Here is a 9,858-nt window from a genome sequence, read left to right on the forward strand (position 1 = left end):
AGGAGTTATGATAATAGCTCAGGTAAGAAGGAGGGTGTGTTGTATTATGCATTGATCTTGCATATGAAACAAATAATAATACTCTTCTCGTCCCTAAAAAGTATGAACTTTTTCATTTTCTGTCCGTTCCTGAAAAGTATTAACGTTCTAATTTTGAAAACTCTTTTTCTCTTTGATGAGGTGAGACTCATTCTCCACTAACTATACTTTAAAAACTCTTTCTATCTATCTCTCTCCTACTTTGTCAATTATGCATTAAAAACCGTGTCAAACCAAATGTTCATACTTTTCACAAACGGAGGGAGTGCAACTTTATGTCATTGTTGTCTTGGCCACATGAGCAAGAAAGGAATGAAAAAATGCGTTACAAAAGTTTATTGTCTGCCTGAAACTATTGAAGCAATCATGAATGAAGACTGCGTGTTCGGGAAACAAGGAAGTGTGAGTTTCTCGAGAGGAGGCATAAAGTTGAAAAAAGAAGAGTTGAAGTTGGTCCATAATGATCGAATTTTGCAGAGAGACATGTAGCAGAAAGAAGTAGTAGAGTTTTGTGTTGATTGTTATAGTATGAAATTAAGAATCAAAGAGAAAAAAGTGGGGTTTCAAGAGGGAGAATTTAATAGAATGAAAACAATAAGGGAGGAGACATGAAAGAAGCGGTCAGCATATCAATTCTCAGAATTGATATAAGCAATAGATAAATGAATAAAAAATTAAAATCTACAATATAAAATATTCTAAATTGCAAAACATGCTTTAGAGCATCAACAATGATGCCCGTCCCGGCGGAGTTCCGACCGGCATGCTGGAAGTCCGCGCGGGACGTTCGCCATTGTGCAAGGGAGGAACGGATACGGACATCCGCTGTGGACACCGGAGTTCCGCGGCGTTCCGCGGATATCCGTCGCGATGTCCGCCATTGCGTTGACTCACGTCCGCGCGGACGTCCCGATTATTGGATTAATTTTTTTTATTGTGAGAAGTCCGTCGGGATATGTCCGCCACTGTGCAGTGGAATATCCATATGACGTGGCCGGAGGTGTTTACTTCCACACCACTACTAATGCTGTTAAACCATTTAACCATTCAATAAGGGAGTAACTTTTAACTCAATTAATCAATAGGCTACATTACATTTGAACGTATTGATATGAATAGAGTCAAGTTCTCACCCGTAACCAAAATATGTACAATCATCCGACGGGAAAAAAAATTAATGAGAAATGCTAAAAGCAGACAGATGCAATAATATTCAACTACTTCAACCTAATTTATTATTCAGTGTCGCCTAGGGTTCATCGCTGTTTCAATTATTTCCAATAATCAGAAATTGAGTTCAACTGAATTATCCTGCTATTGCCGAATCGATACCATGGCCGTGGTAGAGGAATCGGAGCAACAACTCAAACAGCAAAAGAAAAAACCAGTTTCTGAAGACGACAAAAGGTGAGAACAATCTTATGTCTGTTTCATCTTTCTCTGTTTAAAGTTTGCACCAGTGTTTATTTTAGTTAGCTGACTGCACAATTAATTATATAGGAGAAAGAAAATGCCTCCTGGTAGCTTGATGAAGGCTTTGATAAGGCCTGGAGCTGGTGAAAAGACACCTATAGAGGGTGATCAGGTTGACAGTTTTTCTTTGTTTAATAGCTAGTGATGATTCTTCTGTGGTGAAAATGGATGTGATTTGATAAATATTGACGCTTTCACCAGATTATATATCACTGTACAATACGGACATTAGATGGGGTTGTCGTTGAGTCGACTCGATCAGAATATGGAGGTGAGTTAAGCATTTTTGTTATCATGACCATTGGCAAGATAGGGGGATATGTGTCTTAGCTGAATTAGTTCTAGTAGAATATTCATGTTTACCATTTAAAGGTGTATAAGTTTAATTAAATGGCTTATAAGGTTACTTTTGCAGTGACTCTTTGATAATAGCAGTAATTTATTATTGCTTAGCTTTCATTTTCTTTATGCTTACTTGGGAAAGGACTATCTCACCTCTGTTGAGTACAGGCAACGGTATTCCAAAACGACAGGTGTTGGGCAAAAGCAAGATCATATTGGGATTGCTAGAAGGATTTCCTACAATGTTGAAAGGTGAAGTTGCAATGGTAGGTGTTTTAGAACATGTTATCTCCGATTTCCCTTCAAACTTAACGGATCATTTCGCTCCTTACTGTGTATAGTTTTTAGAGTAACAGAAATATAACACTCTTATTGGATACTTACTAGTTTTAGGCTTAATGTACTTACAGTCTCTCTTCTTAGTGAGATTTGCTGTTATGTATATCCTCTTAGAATAAAAGCCATATAAAGTTAATGCATCCAAAACTTCCTGTGGGTGGCCGACTGGCCGGTCGAGTAACATCATTTTTTTTTCCTTGATTGCACTGGGTGATGATGTATCTTTGATATCAGTTCAAGGTAAAACCTGAGCTGCATTATGGTGAAGAGGATTGCCCTGTTTCTGTTCCCGATGGCTTTCCCAAGGATGATGAACTTCATTTTGAGATAGAGTTAATTGAATTCTCTAAAGTCAAGGTAAAAATGTCTTAATTTTTCTTACTTGATGGATTACCTTTGCACCAGTTTTTATGAATCACAAGTTTTAAGAGACTACCTTAATGCAGTTTATATGCTCACGTCAATAATGTGATCTACAATTGGTTAAGACTTGTAGAATTAGAGAATTGCACCGTATACCTATACAAAAATTGCTGAACTCTGGTAGGTACACACTCACTGTTATTATGCTATGTTTTGCAAAGATCTTAAATATCTGTGGTCTTGATGTTATTGCATACAAATTTATGCGTGGATCTTTTCATTGCTCAGTCAGTTTTATACATTATAGTTGTTTGCTTTGCAACTGACTTTGTACCATCATACATTCTCAAATGGCATACTCCTTCCGTACCTTAAAACTATTAATTATTTTCTTTTTAGTCTGTCCATTTAATAATTATGAACTTTCTAATTTAGAAAACTTTTTTCTCTCTAATGAGGTGAAACCCATTCTCCACTAATAATACTTCAATCACTTCTTCTTTCGACCTCTCTCTTACTTTACCAATTATTCATTAAAGCTCATGCCCCTTCTAAAGTTCTTAATTTTAAGGGATGGAGGGAGAATTGAGTATTATCTCATTAACTTCGGCGTCACTTCTGAACGGATTTTAATTTCACATTTCCTAGACTTTTGTCATGTGATACTCAGCTTGGAGAATTTCAACCTCCCTGAAGCTATTAATTTGTATGTTTTCCCTTCATTTTCTCAGGTCATTACTGAAGATTTAGGTGTCTTAAAGAAGGTAAGTTTCAGAGATTCCAAGTTCCAACCCATTGCCTGAGTTTGCTATTGCTTTTACCTTGTATCCAAGTTGCGGAGATTCACCCAAAACAGATGTGCTGCGCTACCCAGCACATAGCCTTGTCTCCCCTACTTCTCTGATTCAAACCCAATTTGCATGTTTTATCCATTGCTTAGATACATATGAATGATGCATTTTACTGCTTATTGTATGACATCTGATCATGATAAGCACATAAGTTAGGGAGCAATAACTTAACCCATAACCATGTGTTGACTCCCACTTAAATACTATTCCGCACTTTATGTGGAACCGATGTGGGATTCATATCAATCCATCTCCCTTTTGAGCCAAATATCCACAGACAGAACACTTCGGGTGACAAATCTAAGTACAAGGCTCGCCATCCATTTGGTGCTCCTTGGACCCACATCAGTTCACCATGAAAGTGTGGAATAACATATAAGTGGGGACTCTACCATTTAGCTTTGACCATGGTTTTGGTTTAAGTTAGGGCTTCCTAACTTATGTTCTTATGAATTTGGTGTGGTGAACGTGGTTCCAAAGGTGTGAACGAAGGGCTACGGAAATGGGCTAACCGAAGGTGTGACCCAAGTGTTGCCACAGAAGATGTGGACCCAAATGGCAAGAAATAGATGGTGGACCCATGGCTTTGGGTTTACCACCTGACGTGTGTCGTCCGGTTCGAAAGGCGGATGGATTGATACGTTTCCCACATCGGTTTTGTAGAATAGTAAAATATAGATATAAGCGGAAAAGTAAATAGACATAGTAGAGAAAGTAGTAGTGTATTTACCGTATTTTATTACTCAACACAGGCCACATATATATAGTACAAGACACTAAGCTAGGCCATCTCACATCACCGATGTGGGACAGAATACTAATATTCTTAACAGGTTCCGCTCATGAAAGCGTGGAATGACATATAAGTGGAAGTCGACCCTTTATCTTAACCATGGTTTTAGGATAAGTAGAGCATTATACAAAATAATAAGCTATTAAGCCTTCAAAATCATACAACAAGGCAGTATTATTAGAGCATACTTATTTGATAATTGATAGTTTATTGGCTAATGTGTTTAAGATGTTAAAAACATAATTATGAGGAGAAAAGTTGAATGACTGTTTTTATTTTAATTTTTCTAATAGGTCAAGGAAGATGGACAAGGTTGGGAACAACCTAGAGAACCCTATGAAGTTAAAGCTTGGTACTAGAAATGCTTCTTTTACAATTTCTCTTCAGTTTTGAGAGATATGAAGCTAATCTATCTCACTGTGTTTTTTCTTGTATCCTTATACATTTCTTTTGTAGAGCTCAACAATGGTTTTTTGTGTTCCTGTAAACTTTTGGCTGGACTAGTTATTTATCTTGTATATGATGGCGTGTAGGATATCAGGGAAATCTGGAGATGGAAAGGTGATATATTCTCATACCCATGGGGAACCGTTTCTGTTCACCTTTGGTAAATCTGAAGTAAGCAGCGCATTTGTTTATATATGGTCATGTATATGGTTATTTTTGTCTTCAGACATGTTTAATGTATATTTCTGATAATACCTTGCTAATATTATTTTTAAGATAACTAATAGTTATACATATCTAAGTTCAATTTTTGTAACTCTTTCGTGTGATTAGATACCAAAAGGTCTTGAGTTGGGAATAGGAACAATGACACGAGGAGAAAGAGCAGTTATTTATGTCACTAACGAATACTTAAATCAATGCCCTCGGATGCCCTCCGTTGAAGGTGTTTCTGAAGTCCACTTTGAAGTAGAGTTGCTGCATTTTGTTCAGGTAAAACTCATATATTTATGTTTACCTTTTTCATGGTTGTTCAAAGGAAAGAATCTCAGGGAGCTATGATTGCAAACCAATATTAAAATGCATGGTTATATTCAGTAGCTTATCTTTTTCATTTCTCCTTGTTCGAGGAAAAGTTAGTAGCCAGTTTTGTATCGGGGTACATGTGTTTGGGTGAGGGGGAGTCTAATCGATTGCACTCTGTCAAATCTATTTATAAGTTATTTGAGATAACTTGGTTGGGATTCGCAGGTCCGTGATGTCCTTGGGGATGGGCGCTTGATAAAACGCCGTTTGCAAGATGGAAGAGGTTCTGTTCAATAATTATTCTATTGTTTCCTTGATCTATTATATTGAATGAATACCAGTTCACCGGATACAAGTCAAAGGTTGTAATAATAGTCATTTACCAACTTCTTAATAGGTTTCTTTCTGCCTAATAAAGGATATTAATTTGCTAAAACATCCTGTGTACTTTCTCTGATATTCCAAATAATTAGGTGAATTTCCTATGGATTGCCCTCTTCATGATAGCCTGTTACGTGTCCACTACAAGGGGATGCTTCTCAATGAGGAAAAAACTGTTTTCTATGATACAAGTGTTGATAACACCGGTCAGCCTTTCGAGTTCAGATCAGGGGAAGGCCTTGTAAGACACACTTCAGAGCTAAGCTTATATGTCCAACTTCTTTAAAGCTTTTGTAGATCTGTTATTTACTTCTGGTTTTAATAGGTACCAGAAGGGTTTGAAATGTGCACAAGATTGATGTTACCTGGAGAGATAGCTTCGGTCACATGCCCCCCAGACTATGCTTACGATAAGTTTCCAAGGTCAAACTTACCAGTGCTCATACATAGATATTACACCGAGTGTATATGTTGCTAAAAAATACTTCTTCTGCTGCTAATCTGTCATTCATTGTCTAACTTCTTCTTTGCAAATATTTATTGACCTAGTTGCTGTTGTTCATTATGAACAGGCCAGCCAACGTTCCTCAAGGTGCTTATGTAAAATGGGAGATTGAGCTTCTTGATTATGAGAAGCAAAAGGTAAGAAAAATTAAGATCATGATATATGGAATAAAAACTGAACCACAATAATCTTACATGTGGCCCATGCGTTCATTATTGAATTGTCATCTTTAAATTATGAGTATTTGGGACCTCCATTGAGGAAATGGATTATTTTGTCCTCTTTTGTTAATGAAAACTAGTGAGAAATGGATAACTAAATAGCCTCAGACACATAACGGTATATCTAATGGAATGAATATATAGACAAATCAGTAAGTCTAAATTTATTGCAATTTTATGATGATCAGTGATAATTTGATTAATGTCTCATGCAATGACTGCGAGAGCACCCAATGTATTTCTTGTATGTTATGATATCCTACTAAGATTAAAGATTTTTTGTTGGCTAAATTTGTTCTGCCCAATCTGTATTGCTGCTAATTGAATCCTTGCTGCAGGACTGGACAGGTTTCAACTTTAGAGAAATAATGGATGATGTTGAGAAGATCAAAGGCACGGTATATGTTACTTGATTACTCAGTGGGGACTTTTTTCATTTGTCAATGTGTTTTTCTTCTCAAAATGGGAAGGGGCGAGAATAAATATAAAAGTATATGCGGCAGGGAAAGAAATCATTATGTGATGTACAAGGTTCTTTATATAATGCCTGTTATGTCAGAATCAATAACCACCATGAGATATAGCTACTGACCTGCTTGCAGCAGGTTTGTAAAAAGTTTAGCTCAATCACAAGATATGTACTGATGCATCTGTAATGATGAACTCCACTGATAGAATTCGCAATATACATTCCCTATTCATACCCTTCTTCCTTTACTAGCTGGTGAATGTTCCATGTAGTTCATGAACAACCATCCATACAAAGTGAGATTATGGACTTTTTTCTTTCATTAAAGTAGTCTTTAGCGCTTCATTTCTTTCGTTCACTATTCTAGATGAATCAACAGTATTCTATTGTTCTGAGCATGCTTATATTTTATGTTTTTATTCTTTAATTGGTAAATATTCAATATTTCTTCATACTGAGGTAGCACTGTTATTCTCTGTATATTTCAGGGTAACAGGCTATTCAAAGAAGGCAAATATGAACTTGCCAAAGCAAAATATGAACATGTAATTTCCTTTTATTTTGATCTCTGTTCTTTTCCTAAGCTTTTAGAGGCAGCAAATATTTTAAATATCCATTGCTTTTATCCATTTTAGTTGTTCAACCCATTAAGGTATTTCTGACTAGCATACTGTTATTGAGTGATTTGGATTGCCTTTCTTTCTTAAATTGGTAACCAGGTGCTTCGGGAATTTAATCACGTTAATCCTCAAGATGACGAGGAGGGAAAAGAATTTGCAAACACAAGAGTACGTATTACAAGGAATTTATGCAATATTATGTTCAGAAAGGAGTTAAATTATGTTCTGTTCAAATTGGTTGAAGGATTTGCTGCACCTGAACATGGCTGCCTGCTTGCTGAAAACTGGCGAATATAGGAAATCAGTTGAAAGTTGCAACAAGGTAATCCCCCAAACCTTATGACCATGTTTGTCAGGAAAGTAAAGTTATAAAGGAAAATGATTACTAGGATTTTGATTTCTAGGATTGTGATTTCTAGGATTATGATTTCTGAGATTTATGATTACTCAGAAAATGATTATGTGGAATATGATTGATGAAAAATATAATTACTTTGTTTGGAAACATGTCAGGAATTTGAAATTATAATTTCAGTTATTAAAATAATTTGATGAATAAAAATTGTAAAATATACAATAAAATACTCTCATTAACTGAACTATTATTTTACATCAAAATTAAAATAGAAATTATAAAAATAAAAATAAATGATCTATACAGTCAGCTAAAAATAACAATCAAATGTTTGACGGGAGTATAATTTAATATTCATTTCTACATAATCAAATCGTGGCTATGTAGATGATTAGAATTAATAAATTTTAGCACAAATAAAATTCAATTCTACACAATCAAATCCGTGGCTATGTAGATGATTAGAATTAATAAAATTTAGCGGAAATAAAATAGTTATGGAGTGGACACGATTCAGCGAGAGAAATGAGGAGTATTTGATAAGTAGTGGAAGAAACTGCTTTTTCAAATTACAGGAAAACGAATACCTAGGTTTAGAAGAGGATATAGAATCCTTAAATTTCTACATAACTTTCCCAGATTTTAGGAATTAGTTTCCTTTCCTTTCCTTTCCTTTCCTTTCCTTATTTTCTTATAATTTTATAAGATAGGAATTTAATAATTAGGAATCATATGACTTTCCTCATTTTCAACAAACACTAGAATGTAACAATTGGGAATTTTCCCCGCACACAATCCATGTCAAACAAACATGGCCTATGGTGAATATTTTCCAGATTTAGATTCCTACTAACAAGGTAGCTTTTGAAATGACCGAACTAATGTGCTTCTGCATTTAAAGGTATTGGATGCCAACCCAGCTCATGTCAAAGCTCTGTACCGCCGTGGAATGGCATACATGGCTGTTGGCAACTTCGAAGAAGCTAGAGCAGATTTCAATAAGGTATGTTACTGGTTGTGAAGGCGGTCATATATATAGTTATTTATCTCTGATCTGAATCCCTCTTCTTGGTTTCAGATGATGAGCGTTGACAAATCATCAGAAGCGACCGCCAATGCAGCTCTTCTCAAACTGAAAAAGGAGGAGCAGGTTAGTATCAAAAACTAATCTTGGCTCAGTTGTGGAACACTTGTAATCATGTTGAACAGATATTAAGTTGTGCCACTGGGTTGTTCAGGAAATTCACAAACGAGCTCGGCAACAGTTTAAGGGATTGTTTGACAAGAAACCCGGGGAGATTTCAGAGGCTGGTGGCAAGGATCTGCAAGAAGAGGCTCCCCTCTATTCGGATGACCGCGGTGCTATAAATGACGATAAAGAGCATCTTCTCGAGGCCACCCGTCCTCCACCTACGAGCATATGGTCCAGATTATGGCCTAGTACCAGAAACCTTTTTACAACTCTTGGCTTAGATAGATGTGCCATTTTGTGATGTTCTGTCTCACTTGGAATAAATTGATGTCACGTTATCTATCTAATATGAAAGGAGAGGACCATACATTTTTTGGAGATAACTTATCATTCATGTATTACTACTCATACGGGACATCTTTCGAAGAAAATTAACGAACAAGAAAAAAAATATTCGACTGCATTCAACCTCTGACATAGCTTGATTCACATGGTGTAATAGTAATCTCCACAGTTACAGTCATGCAACGCAGACTCGCCCTCATCGATATGATACTGATAGAGACCAGCAACCAGATTTCCGGTGGCATGTCCGGCCACCGCTGCTGCGAAGAACACGAAGTCGGTGGCCATTATGGCTATGATGGCCAAGTAAGTCATGAACATCTGAAGTGCCCGCAAGGCGGCGCCACCCAGCGCAGCCACCCTCGGAGCGCTCCGTCGGCTGACGGGGTAGTTGGAGCAGAACTCAACAGTGAAGGTGAGCAGAAACACCAACAAGAGAGAGAAACCATAGTCGTAAGGAGATTGGTAGTGGGGCCACCCAGGCAAGAGCCTCATGAGATACCAATTCCAAAAGCTGCTAAATGAGGAGGCCTCCATACAAATTCAAATTAAATGCTGGCTGAAATCTTCTCTCCACACACACATATATATATAAGTA

At 36.7% G+C, this 9,858-nt stretch overlaps 1 protein-coding gene across 1 annotated transcript; it reads left to right on the top strand.

Moving 5' to 3' along the window:
- Positions 1-1,170: 1,170 nt before the first annotated feature.
- On the top strand, positions 1,171-9,298 carry LOC121799084 (peptidyl-prolyl cis-trans isomerase PASTICCINO1-like). The gene is made up of 20 exons (XM_042198423.1): positions 1,171-1,446; positions 1,540-1,624; positions 1,714-1,783; positions 2,023-2,120; positions 2,428-2,550; positions 3,288-3,320; positions 4,494-4,552; positions 4,734-4,818; positions 4,981-5,139; positions 5,398-5,455; positions 5,646-5,794; positions 5,879-5,976; positions 6,126-6,195; positions 6,618-6,677; positions 7,237-7,293; positions 7,468-7,536; positions 7,613-7,690; positions 8,625-8,726; positions 8,802-8,873; positions 8,962-9,298. Exons 1-20 carry the CDS (start codon positions 1,373-1,375, stop codon positions 9,214-9,216), a joined length of 1,854 nt encoding a protein of 617 aa, XP_042054357.1. The 5' UTR covers positions 1,171-1,372; the 3' UTR covers positions 9,217-9,298.
- Positions 9,299-9,858: the final 560 nt, after the last annotated feature.

Source organism: Salvia splendens, chromosome 4 (assembly GCF_004379255.2).
Source record: "Salvia splendens isolate huo1 chromosome 4, SspV2, whole genome shotgun sequence".
Lineage (NCBI taxonomy): Eukaryota > Viridiplantae > Streptophyta > Magnoliopsida > Lamiales > Lamiaceae > Salvia > Salvia splendens.

Bases quoted from the DNA above. Each gene is read 5' to 3' on its own strand.
- LOC121799084 (XM_042198423.1), top strand. From the start codon at position 1,373: ATGGCCGTGGTAGAGGAATCGGAGCAACAACTCAAACAGCAAAAGAAA. The intron at 3,321-4,493 runs GTAAGTTTCAGA...TTTTTCTAATAG, and splicing joins ATTTAGGTGTCTTAAAGAAG to GTCAAGGAAGATGGACAAGG. The intron at 5,977-6,125 runs GTCAAACTTACC...CATTATGAACAG, and splicing joins GCTTACGATAAGTTTCCAAG to GCCAGCCAACGTTCCTCAAG.